This window comes from Narcine bancroftii, chromosome 9 (assembly GCF_036971445.1).
Source record: "Narcine bancroftii isolate sNarBan1 chromosome 9, sNarBan1.hap1, whole genome shotgun sequence".
In the NCBI taxonomy this organism is placed as follows: Eukaryota; Metazoa; Chordata; class Chondrichthyes; order Torpediniformes; family Narcinidae; genus Narcine; species Narcine bancroftii.
The window spans coordinates 123,298,620-123,321,563 of record NC_091477.1 but is presented as its reverse complement, the minus strand read 5'-3'; the positions used below and the strand labels follow the sequence as shown (position 1 = coordinate 123,321,563).

The 22,944-nt window shown below is 42.3% G+C and overlaps 1 protein-coding gene across 16 annotated transcripts in view; it reads left to right on the top strand.

Moving 5' to 3' along the window:
* tp63 (tumor protein p63) overlaps positions 1 to 22,944 on the top strand; it is a 314,779-nt gene that overhangs the window by 82,998 nt on the left and 208,837 nt on the right. For 8 of the 16 annotated variants that reach the window (XM_069897649.1, XM_069897651.1, XM_069897650.1 and 5 more), the window contains one exon: positions 9,271 to 9,448. The exons of 4 other annotated variants lie outside the window; for them this stretch is intronic. In XM_069897649.1, the coding sequence (XP_069753750.1) occupies positions 9,357 to 9,448 (92 nt within the window). In that variant the 5' untranslated portion in view covers positions 9,271 to 9,356. Of the gene's footprint in view, positions 1 to 9,270; positions 9,449 to 18,068; positions 18,239 to 20,868; positions 20,998 to 22,944 lie in introns of those variants that run through there. 4 more of the 16 variants (XM_069897653.1, XM_069897652.1, XM_069897654.1 and 1 more) reach the window with 3 other exon arrangements.

Genomic DNA, 22,944 nt, shown 5'->3' with positions numbered 1-22,944 from the left:
TTATAGGAAAGATATAAACAAAATAGAGAGAGTGCAGAGAAGGTTCATGAGAACGTTGACAGGATTTCAAGGTTTGAGTTACAGGGAAAGGTTGTGCAGATAGGGGCTTTTTTCTCTGGAGCGTAGAAGATTGAGGGGGGACTTGATAGAGGGGTTTAAGATTTTAAAAGGGACAGACAGAGTAAATGTGGATCGGCTTTTTCAATTAAGAGTGGGGGAGATTCAAACTCGAGGGCATGGTTTAAGATTGAAGGGGTAAAATAATAAGGGGAACATGAGGGGAAATTTCTTTACACAAAGGGTGGTAGGGATGTGGAATGAGCTTCCGACAGACATGGTCGAGGCGGGATCATTGGTTACATTTAAGGAAAGACTGGATAGTTTCATGGATAGGAGAGGACTGGAGGGGTATGCACCGGGTGCTGGTCAGTGGGACTAGGAGGGTGGGGATTTGTTACGGCATGGACTAGTATGGCCGAACTGGCCTGTTCTGTGCTGTAAGTGGTTATATATGGTTATAATTGTATTAAATATTAAGAGTACTGGTGGTTGGTCCCCATTCATGGACTGCATTTTGTAAGTACCCAATTATTTCCAACTTTTTTAAAAGCGTATCCAATATTGTGAGTAGCTCGGGTTCCCTGAAAATATCACAATACCAAAGTAAGCATCTGTATCAACATCTTTCTATGTAAAGGTTACTGCAAATGCAAAATGTCCTTTCTTCTCTTGAAAGTGCTGGAAGTAGCTTGGGTAATGTTTTAGTTATTTGTCTACATATTTGTTCTCAATACATGGATGAAGATCTTTATTGTGGGTTACCTTTCAGTCTCGAGGGATGCCACATCTGTGCCAATATGTGTGTCTGATGTGTAACGGTGACAAAAGGCAAAAGGGTTGAATGTAATTGGTCATAAAGTCTTCTTCAGGATGACTGTACTGTCTCACCAGTCACCTCTCTACCCTCCACATCTCCCGTTTGCTATGTCAGCTGGAAAGTATTTCTAGTAACAAATAAAAGTGCAGAAATATGAGAAGCTCAGCCAGTCGAGCAGCATCTGTGGGAAGAGAAAACCGTCAACCTTTCCGATCTGATAAAGGCATTAGCTAGTTTCTCTTCTCACAAACGAGCTTGTTGAGTTGAGTTCTTCCATCACTTCCGTTTTTATTTGAAAAATATTTCCAGATACTTTAAAACAATACCGTTAATTAAAAATAAACCCATGAGAGTATCGAGTGTTGGAATGTTAGAGAAAAGGTATTACTTGTTGATCATGATGTTTTGAGAGCTTGACATTTTGAGCAAATAGAGCGCCAATAATAACGTGAGAGCAGCATGGTTGGCATAACACCTTTACAGCCCCGGCGATTGGGACCAGGGTTCGAATCACGCGCTGCCTGTAAGTTGTTTGTTTTCCCCGTGCCTGTGTGGGTTTTCCACGGGGGCTCTGGTTTCCTCCCACTGATTCAAGCATACTGAGGGTGTCAGTTAATTGGGCGGCACGGGCTCATGGGCTGTGAAATGGCCAGTTACCATGCTGTATGTCTAAATTTTAAAAAATATAAAGCCACAGCTCACTGGAAAACATTTGAAAAATTGAACGGGGGGGGGGGGGGGGGGGTTTTAAAATGGCCGTTTTCCAAAGATCCCTTAGCATTCCCTCTTTCGTACATAAAACAATAATCCAAATTATGCCATGAAGGTAAAGGGCCCTCTGGTATCATTGAACTGTTCATTCAGGGGCAGGTGTTGCTTTGACAATGATTTAAACTGAAGGGTGAGCCCCAGGAGGGAAAGGTGTGTCCTGCTTTTAAAAAGAAAAATATCCCGGTGCTTTGCTGCAAGGAAGATTAGAGAGGGTTCCTCTGATTTCCATTGAACTGGAATTGGATTATATAGCAGAGGCGTTGAGTATTTTATAGCCTGTTGAAAGTTCTCCCCTTCGTAAGCCAAGACTTCTAGAGTCCAGTCTCAAACCCACAATAGTAAGCACCATGTTTCCTTGAAGTAATTCAGTCTGTCGAGTGAATGCTGGCTCAAGGAGCAATCCCACTGATTTTTCCATTTACCTGTTCTCCCACACCTACACTAGTGGAAACTTGCAGTCACTAACAAGCCTACATCTTTGACTTCTGGGGAATATTGGATTAACTTGAAGGAACTGGGAAACCCACACAGCCACAGGGAGTGTGTGCAAAGCCCAGACGGTCTGCACCAGAGGTCCTGATAGAACCCAAGTCACTGGAGCCGTGAGGCAGCAATGGTACAAGATGAAACACTGCTAATTTCAAATTCATTGGAGTGATTGGGTTGTTTACTCATTCATTATTTCTGGTTGCATAAAATTGTTAGAGGCTAAATGAAATATTGATTCTGGGACTTGAACTAAAGATTGTAACTCAAGGAATATGGGTGCAGGAAGGAGAATGCCTTCTGCCCTTCGAGCCTGCACTCCCATTCAATGAAATCATGGCTGATCACAATACTACATTACCCCATTCCTGCTTTTGCTCCATTTCCCTTGAGCCCTGTAGCCATATCTAATGAAATGGCCTCAACCACTTTCCGTGGCAGGACGTTTCACATTCACAACTTTGAGTGAAAAGCTTCCTCCTGATCTCAATCCTAAATAGTTTACCCCTTATCCCTTTACTTCCTATGGATGCTGTTTGACCTACTAAGTTTCTCCAGCTCTTTTGTGGCCTCATTGAGGCCCTGCACAAGTGCAGTTGGACCTCCCTGCTTCTATATTCAAAAGCTCTCATTGTGAAGGCCAACATACTGCTTGCTGCCTTCACCACCCACTGTACTTGCATTCCAACCTTCATAACAGGTGCAGAACAACCAAGGGTCATTGCACCTCCCCTTTTCCGAATTTGCCACCATTCAAATAATCTGCCTTCCTAAAGGAAAGCTAAAAGAAGACACGAGGTTGCTTTGGCAGACAATATGAAGGAAAGTCCTCAGGGTTTCTATGTATATTAACAGCAAAAGGATAGTAAGGGACAAAATAGGTCCCTTTGAAAGTCAGACCAGTTGGATTTGTTTGGAGCCAAAAGAGAAGGGAGACATCTTCAATGTTATTTTTTCATCAGTGTTCACTCAGGAAACAGACACAGAGCCGTGGGAAGTAAGGAAAACAAGCAGTGAAACATGGAACTGAAACAGATTAAAGAGGAGGAAGTGTTTGGTGTCTTAAAGCAAATAGGGGTGGATAAATCCCCAGGGCCTGACAAGATATTTGCCTCGTACATGGATGGGAGAGGTATAGACGGCTATGGACTGAGTGCAGGTCAGTGGGACTAGGCAAAAAAACTGGTTTGGCACAGACTAGAAGGGCCCAGGGGTCCCTTCTGTGCTGTAACATTCTATTTTTTTGCCAATGAAGTGGAGCCACACGGTCATCAACATTCTACTGTAATTCCATGTATTTGTCCACTTAATAGAATTAATGGGCCATTTTCCTCAGAGGTGTTTAAGATGTAGACATTGGTGGCAAAGTCAGTAGGCAGTAATCCATGGAATATCCCTTGCCTGATTCCCCCTGCTGAACAGCAGGATAAGGTAAAGTCTACATAAGCCATAATATTAGGGGATTGTTTAGTCAGGGGCACACAGAAACTTTTTATTTGCTCTGAGCAAGACTTCAGATGATGTTACCTCAAGGATGCCTCTGAGTGGAGGTTATAAATGAGGAAGGTGTGCAGAGTCCCCTCAGAAACAGGCCCCTCAGACCAGACTGGCCACCTGAGCTCATCCCACCTACCTGTATTTACTCAAATCCCTCAATCTATCCCATCCGTGGTCAGTGGAGAATGTTTATAGTGGTAGGATAGATAAAACAGAGACATATTTAGGGATGGCTTCAAAATTACTATAAAGTTTCCCTTAAAAGGAAACATTTCCTTGGAAACAAATAAAATGGCAGCATCATTTTCTGAAAAATCTCTTCCTTTTGTCTGTGATGTTTCTTGCATCTAATGCCATTCTGCAAATGCTAATGGATTTTGGGTTCCGATTGTTTTCTTCCAATAACTATGCGAACCAAGACTGAATCCTTTCACCTTCATCTGAACATCAGCCTTGATCAATCAGTGCCTGCACCTTGTTAGCTCTCCAATATTCACTATAAAATTGACACTATTGTCAGACCTGCCTGGATTTTGCAACATATGGACCTGGTCTATTGAGGTTTGCCTTTGACCCATTCCTGAAACTCAACATCTGGAAGTTGGTCAAACTACTGCTGCTTCCAAGCTCCCATCCTCGTACCTATGTAGCTCTTCGTCGATCTTTAAAGGTGGATGTTAACAAGAAAACTGCCAAATAGTCATATCTTCCTTTAATAAAATGTAATGATTTACAAGATCAAGTGTTGGAAGAGGACTGAGAAAATGTTATTAGGCTTCCAACGATGGGATGGCAACCTGATAATGGCACTAACAACATTGGCAGGAAGGAAGATGAGCTTCTGCAATGATAACTTGGGGATTGGATGGAAGGTTTAAAAAATAAAATGGGTCTTCTAGGCTTTTAATCTCAATATTACTCCATATGCCAAGAGTTTTTGATGCAAAAAAAAAAAGGAAGATCATACAGTTAAATGTGTGGCTAAGGAGCTAATGTGGTTGGGAAGGCTTCAGTACATGAATCAGGGCAGGTGGGATCTGTGCGAGATGGATGGGGTGCATCTAAATTGAAGGGGTACCAATGTTCCATTAGAAAGATTTGTCAGTGCTTTTAGGGAGGCTTTAAACTCAAGTGGCAGAGGGGTGGGAACCAGAACAGCTGGTCAAGTGGAAAGATTGAGAGGAAAGTAAGCGTTAGGCCAAATAAATCTGATAGGAAAAACCAGTAGGGCCACCTGGCGAGGGAGGGGGGTGGATTTCAATGCAGGGAATATTATAGTTAATTCAGATGAACTTGGAGCTTTCATTAGTGCAAGGAACTATAATGTTGTGGCGATTACAGATACTTGGTTGAGAGAAGACAAGGGCTGAGAACTCACATTCCAGGGTTTCAATGTTTCTTACATAATAGAGAGGCAAAATGATAGGGGAGTTGCATTACTCATCAGAGACCCCTGTGAAACACCACTACCTCTGACAGCCAGCCAGAAAGGGTCCCCTTTATTCCCATTCTGCCTTCTGCTAGTCAGCCAATCCTCTATCCACACTGGTCCTTTCCTCTAATACCATGGGCTCCTATCTGGTTTAGCAGCCTTGTGCACAGATGGGAACCAGAATGATGAGGGCAGAAAATGGAGCAGATGATAGTGTGATTGTGAGGAAGGACAGGAAGCGGAAGGGGCACAAACCTAGTCAGTTGGAAGAATTGAAAGGTGTTTACTTCAAGGCAAGAACTATTAGGAATAAGGGTGATGAGGTATGGATCAATAGGTGAAATTATGATGGTGTGGCCATTACAGAGACTTGGCTGATCTAGGACATGACAGGCTGATGCAGGTACTGGGGTTTAGGGTTTCTTTTTAAAAAGTGGATGGGAGATGAGAGAGGGGGGATTAGAATTACTAATTGGAGATAGTATCACCACTGCAGAAAGGCAAGACATTGGACAGGGGTTGTCTAACGCGCCAGCGTGGACACAAATCAGAAACGGGAGGGAGCAATCACTCTATTGAGAGTCGACGATAACCCCTACGCTCCCCCAAATAGCACTCGGGACACTGTGAGGAGCAGATAAGCGGACAGATTTTGGAATAGTGAGAAAATGAGGGTTGTTGTTATGGGTGATTTCAACTTCCCTAATATTGACTGACACCTCCTGACTGCAAGAGGGGTCGATGGGGCAGAATTTGTCAGGTGTGTCCAAGAAGGATTCCTGACATAGTATCAGCCGACGAGGGGACAGGCCATACTGGATCTAATTCTGGATAATGAGCCTGGTCAGGTAACAGAAGGCATGGTGGGGGAGCATTTTGGTGAACGAGACCACAGCTCCCTGACCTTTTAGTGTAGCTATGAACGTGGACTAGAGAAGACGTAAAGGCAGTGTTTAATTTGGAAGGGCTAATTACAATGGGATTAGGCAGGAACTGATGAGATTAAACTGGGAATAGGCATTCTTGGGAAATGCACGGAGCAATGTGGAGCACGTTTAGGGATCACTTGCACAGGTTCTGGTTACATTCCACCCACTGAGAGGGAAAAGATGGTACGATCATGGAACGATGGCTGACAAAAGGCCAGACAGCTGGTTAAGAAGAAGAAGGAAGCATAGACAAGATTTAGGAATCAAAAATTGGCAAGGGCTTGTGAGAATTATATAGCAGCCAGGAGAAAACAACAGAAAATATTTGGCAGAGCTAGAGGGGGTCATGCAAAGGCCTTGGCAAGTAGGATTAAGAAAAACTCTAAAGCATTCTCTACAAACGTGGAGCAGAAGATTGACTAGAGTGAAAGGGGGGGCTGCTTGAGGGTAAGGAGGCAACATGTACCTGGAGACAGAGGAGGAAAGGAAGGTCTTCAATCAATACTTTGCTCCAGTGCTCACCAGAGAGGGGGATCTTGGTCAATGTGAGGTCAGCATGGAACAGATATCTGAGCTGGAACACGCTGCAAGTTAGAAAGAGGAAGTGCTGGATCCTCTTTCAAAACATTTGGATTGATAATTCCCTGGTGAGATGGACCCCAGGAAGTGAAAGAAAAGATTGCTGGGGTGTTGGCCATGATCTTTGCATCCTCCCTGACCACAGAGGAAGTATCAGAGAATTGGAGTGCCCTGATTTATGGGGGGGAAAAAGGTAATAGGGAAAGTCCTGGGAATTATGGACCAGTGAGTCTTGCGTCAGTGGCAGGCAGACTATTGGAGGAGATTTTTTGGGACAGGATTTGCATGCATTTCAGAGAAGCATAATCTTCTCAGGAACAGTTCAGCAGGGCTTGTGAAGGGAAGGTTGTGCCTCTTGAGTCTAATTGAGTTTTTTGAGGAAGTGACAAAAGAAATTGATGAATGTAGGGTGGCAGATGTGGTCTATATGGCATTTGACAAAGTTCATTTAAATTTTATTTTAAATTTAGACATTGAGCTAGGCAACAGGCCATTCGGCCCACAAGTCCATGCTGCCCAATGTACACCCCCTTAACCTACACCCCTGGTATGTTTGGAAGAGTGGGAGGAAACCATAGCCCCCGGGAAAGCCCATGCGGGCACAAGGAGAACGCACAAACTCCTTACAGACAGCGTGGTATTCAAACCCAGATTTCTGGCGCTGTAATGTCGTTGTGCTAACCGTGTTGCCCAATGGTAGACTCATAAAGTTACAAGGCATGGGATTCATGGAACCTTGCCCCATGTTGATTCAAAATGAGCTTGTAGGTAGAAAGCAGAGAGTAGGAGTGGAAGCAAAGTATTCTGCCTGGAGGTCGGTGACTAGTGGAGTTCTGCAGGGATCTGTTCTGGGATCCCTGCTCTTTATGATTTTTATAAATGACCTGGATGAAGAGGTGGAAGGATGGGTCAGTAAGTTTCTGAATGGGACGAAGGTTGGAGATGTTGTGGATAGTGCAGAAGGTTATAGACCAGTTGCAGAGTTGAGTGGAGAAATGACAGATTCAGTTCAATCCGGATCATGTGAATTGATGCGTTTGGGAAGGTCAAACTTGAAGGTGGAGTATCGGGTTAATGACAATTTCTCAATAGTGTAGAAGCACAGGGGGAACTTGGAGTCCAAATCCATTGGAGCTTTCAAGGTTGCTGAGATAAATAAACCACCCATAAATTGGAGAAACCCCTTGCATTCCGTCTGGGCACCCACCAACTGGATGGCATTAATATCGACTTCTCTGGTTTCCATTAGCACTCCCCCGCCCCAATCTATTTCTTTGTCTCATTTCCTCCAGATCTCCAGTCAGAAAGCCACCCCTCTCCTGATCAATTTTTACCTCTCGGTTCCTGTCCTACCCATGTCAATTTATCACCTTTTGTCTGTGGGTCTGGGCTCCTCCCCTTGCCCAAACTTCCCTTCTCCCCAGCCTTTTAATTCTGGTGCCTGCCTGCTTTTTACTTGTATCTTGAAGAAAGGCAAAGGCCCAAAATGTCGGTTGTATGTTTTACCTCTAATCGACGCTGTGAGACCTGCTGGGCTCTTCCAGCATTTCTGTGTTTTCACTACAATCAGAGTCTGCAGACCTTTGTGTTTCACTGACAAGGTACAGCCTTGGGAAAGAATGGTGAGTCTTCCTTCTGATGTAGCAGTTATTGTGCACTGGGACTTTTGGTACAGCACATTACATGTTATGTGGAGTTTTATTGAGGTAGGCTTGGGTAAAGTCACAGACTGATTTGTAGTGTGTTGGGGTGAGCCTTCTCTTGTTTACTGACCATATGATGCAGTTCCATAAGTGCCTGTTTGTAATTGGCGTCAGAAGGGATATGGAGGGTAAATGTGAGCAGCTTTTTCTACTAAGGTTGGGTGATGCAAGAACTAGAGGGCATGGGTTAAAGGTGAAATGTTTCAGGGGAACTTCTTCACATAGAGGGTGGTGAATATGTGGAGCAAGCTGCCACCAGAAGTAATGGAGGTGGAATTGATTTCAACGATTCGGAGAAATATGGGCAGGTGTGTGGGTGGGAGAGGTATGGAGGGCTAAGGTCTGGGTGTAAATCAAAGGGAAGACAAAATAGTACTTTGGCACAGATAAGATGGGCAGAAGGGCCTGATTCTGTTGTAGTGTCCTATGCTTCTGTCGTACCAGAGTCTCACTCTTTCTTAAGTTTCCTATAAGATCATGCCTGAGTTGTTAAAGGCCTGCAGTATTGGAGCCATAATGTGCCTGTGGCAAATGGTGGAACTAATACTCAGATTGAATGAGGAGAAGGAGAGGTCATTCTGTCCAACAAGACTTCAACAGCATTCAATTAAATTTTGCCACTCTGAATGATTATTTCAACTCCACATCTGGCCTAGCCACAGTAACTTTTCACCACCTTGTGGATCACAGGACCATCAACCTCTGTCTTAAAAATATGAAGAGCCTGTTGGAATGAGAAAGAAGTGTCAATGACTCACAACCCTCAGCAGAAAATATTTTTACCCGTGTCCGTCATGGACTTGTACAGTGTAGACCAGGTCCCTCGGCCAACAGTTTAGCATTCTTGGCTAATCCCTCATACTTGCCTGTGCAAATGTCCTTTCTGTGTTGTTATTGTGTCATTCCAGATACAGGTCACGGAGTAAAAAGCATTGCCTTTCCATTCCCTCCTAAATCTTCCCTTTCTCAACTCAAACCTGTGCCCTCTGCTTTCAGGATGACCTACTCTGAAAGAAGACTGTCCTGAAAATCTCCCCTCAGCCTCCAACACTCTGGAGAAGTGGGAAAGCTGAGTGCTGGAAATGTCGGCTGCATTATCAGGCCATATAACTGTGGGAACACCATTCCTGAATGCACCGCTGTTCCCAGATCTGTTGCTGGAAAAGATGACCAGGTAGAAACTTCTTCTGCAGAAACATGGGCACAAAATATCGGAGGTAAACAAGAAGTCTGCAGATGCTGTAAAACTGGAACAATACACAGTGCAGGAGGAACTTGGGAGGTCAGACTTCATCCATGGATTTTGTGTGTTGTCCCACAATCTAGCTTCATTGCTGCGATCAGTCCTGAAGGCCCTCTGTTCTGTTCAAGCCTAACCATTCTTGTCACTAACACCATCATTTGCCTTGCTCAACCTGTCCTTGCATTGGCAATTTCTCTTTCAACTCCACCCTTTCTCGAGATGAAAATGCACCTTTCTGCCCTCAATGGACCCAAACTAGTCCTGTCCCTTCATAGGAGATGAGGAACGGAGTCCTTTGGGCTTTCTTACCCCAGCAAAAGAATGATCTGCTGGTGGAACTCAGCAGGCTGTGAAAGACCAGTCTCTTGCCTCTGTCATGCTCCTAGCACCTGCATCCAGGAACAATGAGCTGCCAGCCTTGCCCTTCTCTCAGCACTTCTGTTCTGGTTATAATATCCCAATCTCCTGCATCAATCTCCACCTTGAGTTCATCTGCCTCTTGCATTGAAATAAATGTCAGTCAAACTGTGGGTCTTTCCTCTTGCTTTGCCATACTCCTGCTTATCCTATCCACTATGTTTCCTCTCAGTATTTGTACAGTATTGGTTTACAGCCTCTCATCTCCACATTCAGCCCCAGTCCTCTCCAATCTGGTTTAAACCTTCCCAAGAAGTATGAGTAAATGTCCCTGCCACAATATTTGTCTCCCTGCAGTTCAGGTGTAACTCACCCTCTGGTATGTTTCCTCTTCCCCACAAGCTATCCCAATGATCCAAGAACCTGAATCCCTGCATCAACTCCTCAGCTCTGCATTTTTCATAACCTCATCAGGACATGCTCTGTCTAAAATGTCTTAATTTTGAACAATCCCCTCTAATTCTAGGTTTTTCCACAAGAGGAGTTGTTCTCTCCACATTCCCACTGTCAAAACCTTTCAGATATAATTTGGATGGATTATTTTTTTGGATAGAGTGCCAGAAAGTATAAATACATCTGTGATAAATTGATATCCTGTATCAATAGTTCAGTCCAAACTAGTAGACAAAGAATAGAAATGGGTGTAACTTGGTGCACTGTATAAAGATTCCAGGTGAATTATTCCAATTAATTGTGACTGGAGGGGTTTTGTATAATGGGTGTGGTTTCACTGTAAATAAAATTAGAAGGCTCAGGCTTTCCAATGATTCGTGCAGCACAGAAACCGAGCACAGTCCACGCTCTGCAAATAGAAGGAAAGATCGAAGAATTCCAGATATTCCCCTCAATAAAATTAACAGCACAAATTGGGGAGAGGTGCCACACAAGATCTGTTTTCTTGACATGGATAAATTTTCCCTTTGGATGTAAGTCAGAAACTCTTATTGCAAATCAATTGCATGACAAATTTGTCCTCTTATCCATAATGGTGTGTAGCCAGTCCGTAATCTTGGAGCTCCGTCCCTAACATATTGTGAGTACACCCTCACCTCAAGGACTGCAGGAGTTCAAGAGGCAGCTGATGACCATCTTCTCAAGGATGATTAGAGGTTGTCAATTAAATGCTCCTTCAGCCTGTGAAGCTGACATCCATTGAATGAATAAAAGTGAAAGCTAATCTATTTGGCCAAAAGTATCTGGTGAATTTCAAAGATGTAGAGTGTGTAGAGTGGTGTGTTCAGAATGAACCTTGTCTTCATTTTCCATTGGTCACCCAGAGACAGAAGGTAAAGCCACATGGGCAATGCAGAGGATGACAGAGTTATCGAGAGACCATGCACAAGCTGGAGATGCAGCACTCTCCTGATATCAAGATACAATATGTCAAGGTTCTGGATATAGCTCAAGGACCAATAAAAACAGCAATTAGTGCTGCTGCCTCACCGCTTCAGGGATGCGCGTTTGGATCCCGACGTGCTATCTGTCTGTGACGGCATTAATAGGTTAATTAGCTACTGTAAATTACTAATTAACATGGGTTAAGAGAAAAATATCAGAGGCCAAGTGCAAGAAGAATTGCACAAAATAAAGAAAGGGGATGGATATTCATGGAACTGTCATTGGGAGTTAGTTGGACTTGGGGTGAATTCCATTTTGTAATTATAGGTTATAAAACAGGAGATGCACATTCAAACACTAACGATAAATTAGAGAAGGATCATTTTGGAAAGATGAGGTTTTCCAGATGTGATGATCAAAGAGTGAAACAGATTTGCTGAGTTACAGATAGGAGAAGCTGGAATTTGGTTCTGCATTGAGTGGGAAGGGAAGGACCCTGGTCCATTGACATGGATGATTTGGAAAGGTAAGAGAAGGAGTGGGGCCATTTGACTCTTCAAATTTGTTCTGCTATTTATGGCTGATCTTTCGTCTTCCACCTCCTTATTATTTAGAACCGAACACTACACAGTCCAGGCCCATCGGGCCTCAATGTTGTGCCAATCTATAATTCCTAATAAAATACACTAAACCCTCGCTACTCTGTAACCCTCTATTTTTCTTCCATCCATGTTCCTGTCTAAGAGTCTCTCAAATGCCCCAATGTTTCAGCCTCCACCACCACCCCCAGCAAGACATTCCAGGCCCCCACAACTCTCTGTGTAAAAACTTGCCCCTGACATCTCCCCTAACCTTTCCTCCCCTCACTTTGTACACATGTCCTCTGGTTTTTGCTACTCCTGCCCTGGGAAACCGGTGCCTGTGCTCAACGTTAACGAAACCAAGGAAATGCTTGTGGACTTCAGGGGATCATGACCCAGTCCTCATTGAGGGCTCGGCAGTGGAGAGGGTCGAGAATTTCAAATTCCTGGGTGTTGACATCTCCGAGGATCTGTCCTGGAGCCTCCATATTGATGCAATCGTGAAGAAGGCTCGCCAGCGGCTATACTTATAGGTGTTTAAGGAGATTTGGTATGTCACCAAAGACTCTCAAACTTCTACAGGTGTACAGTGGAGAGCATTCTGGCTGGTTGCTTCACTGTCAGAGATTCTTAAATAGGCACGTGGATGGAAGAAAAATAGAGAACTATGAATCAGGAAGTTTTCTTGGAGTAGGTATACATATAGATGTAGATGTATAGAGAGAGGTTGATACAGCATCATGGGCTGAAGGGCCTGAAATGTGCTGTAATGTTCCATGTACCTACATGATTTGTAGTGCAATGCCATCATTGAAAATATTCTGCAAACCTATAAACATGTCCTTTGAGTGATAGACACATGTAAATACCAGTTCTCTTTGTTGCTTAGGTTGAGTTATTTAACTTCATTAGATATCCCAAATTGAGTCATTGACTTTCTCTTCTTGCATAGAATGACAGTCGGTTTGGATAACTCTCCCTTGTTTTGTGATGGTGTGCCGTAACACAATCCCCAGCTTGTATATGAAGTGCTGCATGCCAGCCTTCCATGCATAAATACTTGATTGAGACCTTGAGTTTTTCCACAGGAGCTAAGATTGGCTCTGCACTCGGGAGCTAATAGCAGGTTACAAAGTTGTCAGTCATACTAGAGAACAACTTGAACAAAATTTGAAGGGCTGATTAAGTGGAAATGAAATGTTCTCTGATGAAAGGAAGAGTTATCATTCAAGAGCTTCTCTTTCTGACCTTGAAACAATTGGGTCTTCAGCAATTTTAACATTGAGCTCAGTTTATTGATTGGGCACCCTGAAAATTTCAAGGGCAAACCACACTATTTGTTTCCAGAGTTTACTTCATGATATACCCGGCAAAGCCACTTTATTCTCAGTTATTAAACTCCAATATTGCAGGAGGGGTCCATCAAGATGTAGCCTAGATTGGAGAGTCTTCAATGCAAAAAAGTTGGACAACTTGGTTTGTTTTCTCTGGAATATCAGAGGTTTGCCGGCAAGTTGATGCAGGTCTATAAAATTGAAAGGCAGAGAGCGGGTTGAAAGTCCGCTTTTTCAGGGTGGAAACAACAAATAAAAGCTTCTCCTTCTCTGACTGTAAGGACCCTGGACCCAGGTTATTGTACAACCCCTCCCCCCTCCCAACCTCTTATAAGCCATAACACTGTCCATAAGAAAAATGAGGCCATTCAGCCCATCAAGCCCACTCCATGAGCTGATCCATTCTCCCACTTAGCCCCACTCCCCTGTGTCCCCACCATAATCTTTGATCCCCTGACTATTTATATACCTATCAGTCTCTGCCTTGCATACACCCAATGGCCTGGCCTGCAAGGTCACCCATAGCAGCACATTCCAGCATTGTGTTGCAAACCCAGATTGACCGGTCTTTTGGCTCCCTTGATACTGACTAGGTTCACAGGGTGGTGGGAACCAAAGTGCAGAAGAAGAGGAAGAGGGGGGTTGTGCACATGTAGGGGCATCTGGTAAGGAGTTTGCATGGAAGGACAGGCAGATGGGGCAACATTGCAGCCAACAAGAACACGGAGTCAAATGTAACAAAGGGCTGAAGGTTTTGTATTTAAATGAACACAGCAAGAGGAATAACGTAGTACAGCTACAGATTGGCAGGGATGATGTTATGGTCATCACGGACTTGTGCCTAAAGGATGGATGCCATTTGGGAGCTGAATGTTGAAAGGACAGGCAAGTAAGCAGAGGGTTAGCATGGCCCTGATGGTAAGGGACAACTTATCTAATGAAGTTAAATCATTATAAAGAGGTGACACAGGATCAGAAGATGTGGAATCATTGTGGCAAAGTAATGGTAAATGTATAAAAGACACTGTTGTCAGTTGTATCCAGACCTCCAAACAGTAGCCTGGATGTGGATAACAAATTACAGCAGCAAATTGAAATGTTATGGTTGTCATGGGGGATTTTAACACCCAAGTAGATTGGGAAAACCAGGTTGGGACTGGATCCCAAGAGTGAAATTTTGGAGAAAGCCTATGAATGGCTTTTTAGAGCAGATTGTTGAAACGTCCATGAAGGGATTGGCTGTACTTGGGTATGGTGTAATGCACCCGAGGTGATTAGAGAGCTTATTTTTAATTTAGACAGGCCATTTCAGCCCACGAGTCTGTGGTGTCCAATTAACCTACACCTCCGGTACGTAGTCATGGCTAAAATGGCTTGTTACCGTGCTTTATGTTTAAATTAAAAATCAAAAGGTTGGCTTTCCCCGGCTTAGAGTAAAGGAACCATTAGGGGGCAGTGATCACAATATGACTGAATTGAATTTGAGATTTAGCAAAGAGAAACTAAAGTTAGATATGTCGGTTTTTCAGTGGAGTAAAGGGAATGACAGCATGAGAGAGGAACTGGCTAAAGGGGGTATTAGCAGGGAAGACAGCAGAGCAGCAACAGATGGAGTTTCTGCAAGAAACGGGGAAGGAGCAGGATAAATACAGACCAAAACAGAGGAAATATTCGAATAAAAAAAATGTCACAACTGTGGCTGACGAGGGAAGTCAAAGCCAATGTGAAAGCAAAAGAGAGGGCAGAATTCTGAAGGATAATGTGTTGGATGTGGAGGCTGGTAGTGTTTGGTGAGGATGGGTGGATTCTATGTTTGTTACATCTGGAGGCAAAGGGGGCCAGGGCAGATGACCAGGAAATGGAAGAGATATGGGTGAGGACTGAGTTAATGTTGGTGGAGGAGAAGCCACATTTGTGGAAGAAAGCAGACATTTTAGAAGATCTGGACTGGAAGACCTCATCTTGGGAAAAGATACGGTGGAGATGGAGAAATTCAGAGAAGGGGATAGAATCCTTGCAGGGGACAGGGTGTGAAGAAGTGTCATCAGACACTTATGGACAGTGTTATGACTTATAAGAGGTTGGGAGGGGGGAGGGGTTGTACAATAACCTGGGTCCAGGGTCCTTACAGTCAGAGAAGGAGAAGCTTTTATTTGTTGTTTCCACCCTGAAAAAGCGAACTTTCAACCCGCTCTCTGCCTTTCAATTTTATAGACCTGCATCAACTAACAAATATAGAACCCCCCCTCATCCTCACCTACCACCCCACCAGCCTCCACATCCAACAGATTATCCTCCAGAATTTCTGGCATTACAACAGATACATCTTCCCCTCTCCTCCCCTCTCTGCCTTCTGTCAGGACCACTCTCTCCATGATTCCTTTATGCACTTATCCCTCCCCACCAATTCCCACCCCCCCCCCTCACCCTGGCACTTTCCCTGTGGCCGCAGGAGGTATCATACTTATGCCCGCACCTCCTCCTTCATCTTGGTCTGGGGCCTCAAACAGGCATTTCACATGAAGCAACACTTGTGGATCTGCTGGATTGATTTACTGCATCTGGTGCTCCTTTTGTGCCTTTCTCTACATTGGAGAGACTGGGCGAAAACTGGGAGATCACTTTGCTGAGTGCCTTCAATCCATCCACACCAGTAACAGAGACCTCCCAGAGGGCAGCCATTTCAGTTCTGTGTCACACTCCCACACTCACATGTCTGTCCATGGCCTTATCTACTGTCCCACCAAGTCCACCCACAAATTGGTGGAACAACACCTGATTTCCTGTCTGGGCCCCTCTCCAGTCAGATGGCATTAACATTGCCCTTTCCTGCTAACCTGCTCTCTTCTTTTCCCCCCCCCCTTTCCCTTTCCAGTTCTCCTCCCTCCCTTCATCTCTCCTCCCCTTGATTACTACTATCCCCTCCCTCCCTTCTCCACCTATCACTTCCTCCCTTGCAATCACCCCTTCCCCCCATTTTTTTTTTTCAGACGCCTGCTGATATTTTCGCATACCTTGTTGAAGAGCTCAAGCCCAAAATGCCAGTGATGTATTTTTATCTTTGCTCTATAAAGGACTTGGTCCTGCTGAGTTTCTCCAGCGTTGTGTGTTTCTACTAGAAAATGATGCTGGAGAAATAATAACAGGAGACAAGGAGACGGCGGAGGAACGGGTTGAGTATTTTTCATCAGTCGTCACTGTGGAAAGTGCAGCATCGTGCCAGAGGTGGAAGGGAGTCAGGAAGGGAAGTGAATGCAGTGACTATTTCAAGGGAGAAGGTACTCAGAAAGATGAATGGTCTAAGGGTGGGTAAGTTTCCTGGACCAGATGGATCGCACCCTCGGGTACTGACCGAGGTAGCGGTAAAGATTGTGGATTCATTGGTAATGATCTTCCAGGAATCAGTAGATTCTGGTGTGGTCCTGGAGGACAAGGAAATCACAAAATTCACACCCCTATTCATGAATGAAGGGAGGCAACAGAAAGGAAATTATAGACTGGTTAGCCTGGAGCCTGGTTGGGAAGATGTTGGAGTCAATTGTAAAGGATGAGGTTGTTTAGATGGAAGGTAAGAGGAGCTTCTATTCTAATCAATCAAAATATTCCATTTGTACTTCATAATGGTACTTTAGATAAACAAGTTAGTTTTATTATTCTTACAGGTGAATTGTATAATAAAATGGTTGTATTGGCAAATATCTACGCTCCAAATATTGATGAGCAGGCATTTTTTTAAAATTATTCTCAGCCTTGACTGATTTTAAATCATTACTCATTGATGTTGGAGGTGACTAATTTTGTTCAACTATGGTTTTTGATTCTTCTTCTTGACCAGCTACTCTTTCCAAATCTGCAGCTGTCATTCACTCTATGTTATCAAATCTTGGTGTTTCGGATATATCGGGTTTTTGAAATCCCAAGAATAAAGAATATTCTTTTTTTAAATGTTCCTCGTTCTTATTCTAGAATTGATTATTTTTTTAAATTGACAACCAACTGATTTCTTTGACCAAATCATGTGAATATGAAAGGTTGGTTATATCGGATTACGCTGCTCTCACTTGACTGAATTTTTTTGCCATTCCTTTTACAAAAGGGCAGGAGATTTAACGCCCCTTTACTTACAGTCAAGAATCTTTAAATTTTATGGAAAAGCAAATACCTTTTTACTACTAACTCCTTCCTAATGAAGTCTAAATTGATTGGGGCAGAATGAAAGTTTACGAGAGGACGAATTGTTTCTTATACAGCTAATATTAAGAAAACCAACAAGGAAAGGTTGGAATTAATTAATCAGATTTAACAACTTGACTTACAATTTGCTGAAGATAAAAATGTGGATAAAAGGAGAGTGGAACTAAAAACTAAATTTGACCTTCGCCATCGAACAGCAGTCGCTGAGGAGTAGGATTCATCTTTATTCATGGGCAGAACCTGCTAAACTATTGGCTGGACAATTAAAGGGAATTTCAGCTCTGTTGGGCATGACCAGTTGCCCCAATAATTACAAGGACCAAGACTGAGGGGGGGAGATGGACTTTATTTTACAGAAGACTTGAGCTGGCCCGGATCCAAGCTGGGGAAGTGCAGGGAAGGGAGAGGTGCCCGACCTTTATGGCCTGGGTCCCAGGGGAGTGTGTCATCAAGGAGTGGGCCAGCCCAAGCCTTTACCGGCCAATTAGTACATAGCATCCATACCATTACAAGCTTAAAAAAAAAACAAATCCACAAGATTCTGATGGTAAAATTACTACAGATTATTTTAAAATAAATGAGACTTTCAGAGAATTTTACTCTAACCTTTAAGCTCTGAATTTAATAAAGATCATACTTGAATGTCAGATTTCTTTAGCTATGTTAAATTTACCTACCCTTTCCCAGGATAGATGCACAAGTCTGGAGGCATTTATTTCTCAGGAGGAAATGTCAGACTCATTACAGTCTGGTAAATCTCCAGGACCAGATGAATATTCTCCAAATGGCTTGTACTTTAAATTCTGTGTTTGATGACTCATTTAAAGGATGAGGAGCTTCCATCATTTTTTAATGAAGTGAGTATATCTCTTTTTTTGAAAAAGGGAAGGGTCCACATGAATTTGCACCTTAAGCCTCTTTCACACTTGCCAGTGATCCCAGGAATCGAATGCCAATCGGCCTTTAAAATGGCAAGTGTGAAAGCAAAATCTGCTCAAGGCACGTTATCTTATGCCAGGGACTGCTGGCCTCTACCCCTAGTACAATTGTCAGTGTCTGCAGAACAGGCCAAATGATGGGGATAACCCCTTGCAAGTGTGAAAGTGTTCAGTGCCCCAGTTAGGAGTGGTCTAGTGTGAAAGGCCAAACCCCCATTCTTTCCCTGGGACACTGAACAGCTGAGTTACTGGGATGCAAGTGTGAAAGAGGCTTTATAGCCTTTATATAGGCTTCATATGAAGATTTTATCTAAATTTCTTGCCCATAGGTTAGAGAATAGTTTGCCACTAATTATTGATATGGATCAAACTAGTTTCATTTAAAAATTATTCTTATAAGATATTCAATAATCTATGTATCTTATAATCTTTACCATACACTCCACTTTGACCAGATGGAATGGGAATATTTATTTGCTACTTTAGGAAAAATCAATTTTGGTCCAAATTTTAATAAATTATTCATATTGTATGGCTTCAATTCATTCTAACTTACAACAATTAAAACTTTTTAGTCTTTATAGGGGAACTTAGCAAGGATGCCATTTAAGTCCTTTGATCTTCGACCTGGTATTGGAACCCCTAGCAGTTACTCTTCATGAGAGCAGAGATTTCACAGGAATAACTAGAAATGGAGTTGAACGTTATATTTCCCTACATGCAAATGATCTTTTGCTCCTTTTATCAATTCCTGAGTTTTCAACACCAAATATATTAACTTCATTTGCCTAATTTAGGTCATTCTTGGGTTTTAAACTAAAGATGCACAAAAGTGAACTATTACCCTAAAGGGATCTTTGTCAAGATATTCTAATTTCCCTTTTAAGTCTAATTTAGATATCTGGCAATTACAGTTACTAGGAGTTGTAAAAACCTATTGAAAGAAAATTTCTCTGTATGATTGAATCAGGGATGGCCGCCCTTATCCATTACAATGTTTGGACATATCATTTCGATTAGAATGAATATTTTACCTAAATTTCTGTATCTTTTTCAAGCCTTATCAATTTTTATTCATTGGATTTGATTATTTGATTATATATGGCAAGGAAAACCATTTCATATAAATAAGGGTCATCTTCAAAAGATTTTAAGGAATGGGGGATTATCACGTCCAAATTTTAGTTTTTATTAATGAGTGGTTAATATATGCAATCTACCCTTATTGTTATATTTTGATAAATTAGAGAATCACCCTTCTTGGGTAATAGAATTTTTCTATAAATTCATCTGTGCTGTAGTTTTAGGTTCCTCTTTACCCTTCTCCTTTTCTAAATTGACAAATAATCCGATAATGAGCCATAGGTTGAGAATATGGGCACAATTTAGGAAATATTTTGGATATTGTAGTTTTTCCCTTCTCCCAGCTCTATTACATAAGCATTTTTTTCAACCTTCTTTATTAGACACGGGTTTTAAGGAGTGATGTAGATTAGGTATTAAAAGTTTTAAAAAATATTTTTATTCAAAATAAATTTGCTTCTTTTGAACAATTGTCAACAAAATTTAAACTTTCTATTAGGCATTTTTTTGGGCGTTTTGTTCAGTCCAAACATTCTGATTTTCCTCAAATTTCTGAAACAAATATTCTTGATTTACTCTTTGATCAGCACTTTTCCCAAAGTGAATTGATTAATATCAATTATTTTACAATAACTTGATGGATCTAACAACAACCCCAATAACTGGGATTAAGAATAATTAGTAAAGTGATTTGATTAATGATTCCTTGTTTTGAGCACGACGTTGTTACAATTTAAGGTGGTGCATAGAATACACATGCCCAAAGTTAAATTATCTTTTTATGCGGATGTTGATCCATTTTATGATCATTGTAAAATCTTTGAAGCCCTGATTTAGAAAAATTTTGGAAAAATATTTTCCAAACTTTATCAATGATTCTTAAGATCAAATGAGAACCATGCCCTTTGCTTTATTTGTTTTTATCTCTAGAAGAGGAAATATCCCTGACTTCGGCCCAAAATAAAATCCTAGCTTTTACCTTGCTGATAACTAGATGAGCAATTTTACTGAAATGGAAAGTTAACTCTTCACCCACTCGTATCCAATGGCAAAATAATGTCTAAGTTTGGGGGGAAAAATAGATAAAACCTTAAAGATATAAAGTTTGAATTTGATAAGATGTGGGGCCCGTTCATAGATTATTATCACAGCTTGAAGATTTAAAGTGTATGAAAACTTCGGAGATTTCCTGTCTGATATCTGAAGATTGTTATTCAATTCATATCTTCATAATTTATCCAAGTTAACCTTGTTTGGAAGGAGGGGTTAGATTAGTTGGGGGGATCTTTTGTTATCTTTTTCTCATATTAGTCTAATTATTATTATGTAGAGGCTACTACGGTAGAGCTACTAAATTAATACAAGCACACAAACCAGATTAGTCTACTCAAGACTAATTTAATCAGGTTTTACAATGTTCTTTTATATACCACATGTCCCGGGCTCCACGGAACAAGGTGGGACATTGCTATTGGAGTGCTTTCAATCACGGGACCGGCAGGTTTAAATTGATCCTTGTGAGTATCTTGTGCCTTCCGGCAGGATACTCAGCAGGAGAACACACCATTCTCCAGCACGCAGTACCGCTCTGTTAGGTGAGTATTCACCTGTTTGTTTGTTTATTTTGCGGCCTGCAGAACCATGTCGGTAAAGGTTCGCGACACCGCGCTGTGTGCTCGCTCAGCCCGTTACACAGCCTCTACAATTAGATAAAATTGGGTTTATGTGGGTTATTACAGATCATATCACAGAATAAGAATAAGGGAATTTTAATTGTATCTCATCTATCTTCTATTTAATACTCATTTTGTTCTATTATGAGGAACAGATTAACTATTAACTCAATATAATTATAGAATTCAATGTTTTGAAGGAGACAAGTTATGTAAACATTTTTGGGTATGTTTCTGATTTACAAGTTATCTGTGTTATGTATGTAGGACCTGTTCAATGCAATTAACTGGAAGACTAAGTACTTAGGATTTTATCTATTAAACTCAATAAACATATTTTTAAAAGAAAGGATGAGGTTATGAAGAACTTGGAGACACATGACAGGATCAGCCAAAGCAGCAGAGCTTCCTTAAGGGAAAATCTTGCTTTTTTCAAACCTATTGGGATTCTTTGAGGTGACCAGCCGGCTGGATAAGGGAGATGCAATGGGTGTTGGGTATTTGGATTTTCAGAAGGCCTTTGACAAGGTGCTGCACATAAGGTTACCGAACAAGAGAAGCGCCCACAGTATAAGTATGGAGAGAGCATTGGCTGATTGGCAGGAAGCAGACAGTTGGAATATAGGGATCATATTCTAATTGGCTGCCAGTTGCTTGTGGTGTCCACAGGGGTCGGGGTTGGGGCCACTTTTTATATTGTATATTAATGATTTGGATTATGGAATGAATGGCTTTGTGGCTGAATTTGCAGATTATTTAAATTTAGACATAAAACACTGAAACAAGCCCTTTCAGCCGATGAGCTTGTACTATCCAATTGACCTGCAAACCTGGGTACATTTGGTGGGAGGAAACCCATGCAGACACAGGGAGAAAGTACAAACTCCTTACAGATAGTGAGGAGCAGGTAGGGTTGAGGGAACATGGAGAAGGACTTGGACAGGTTAGGAGAAAGGGTAGAGAAGTGGTAAATGAACTACAATGTCGTAAAGTGTATGGTCGTGCACTCTGGTAGAAAAAATAAATGACAAACATTTTTTAAATGGGGGAAAACATTGAAAATCCCCAGATGCAAAGGGACCTGGGAGTCCTCGTGCAAGGCGGCCTGAAAGTAAACTAGTAGGTCGAGTCAATGGGGAAGAAGGCAAATGCGATGCTGGCGTTCACTTCAAGAGGAATAGAATAGAAGAGCAGGGATGGGATGTTGGGGCTCATCAGGCCCTGGTGGGGCCTCACGTGGGGTACAGTGAGCAGTTTGGGGCTCCTCATTTAAGAAAGGATGAGCTGATGTTGGAGAGTTCAAATGAAGTTCATTAGGATGGATCTGGGAATTAAAGAATTGCCATATAGGAAGTGTTTGACAGCTCTTGGCCTGCATTTGTTGGAATTTAGGAGAATGAGGGGGAGCTCACTGAAAGGTTGTTTCCCATGGTGGGAGAGTCTAGGACAAGAGGGAACAACTTCAGGAATGAAGGATGTCCACTTAGAACAGAAACGTGGAGGAATTTCTTCAGCCAGAGGGTGGTAAATCTGTGGAATTTGTTGCCACATGTGGTTGTGGGGGCCTGGTCACTGGGTGTATTTAAAGCAGAGAGTGAGAGGTTCTTGATTAGTCAGGACATCAAAGGTTATGTGGAGAAGGCCGGGTAGTAGGGCTGAGCAGGAAAATGGATCAACTCATGATTAAATGGTGTGACAAACTCAATGGACTCTAAGCCTATTTCTGCTCCTATTGTAACAGGCAATTTCAGCCCATGAGTCCGTGCTACCCAATTTACACCCAATTAACCTACAACCCCTGGTATGCTTTTGAACAGTGGGAAGAAACCTGAGCCCCAGAGAAAACCCACGTACGTGTGGAGAATGTAC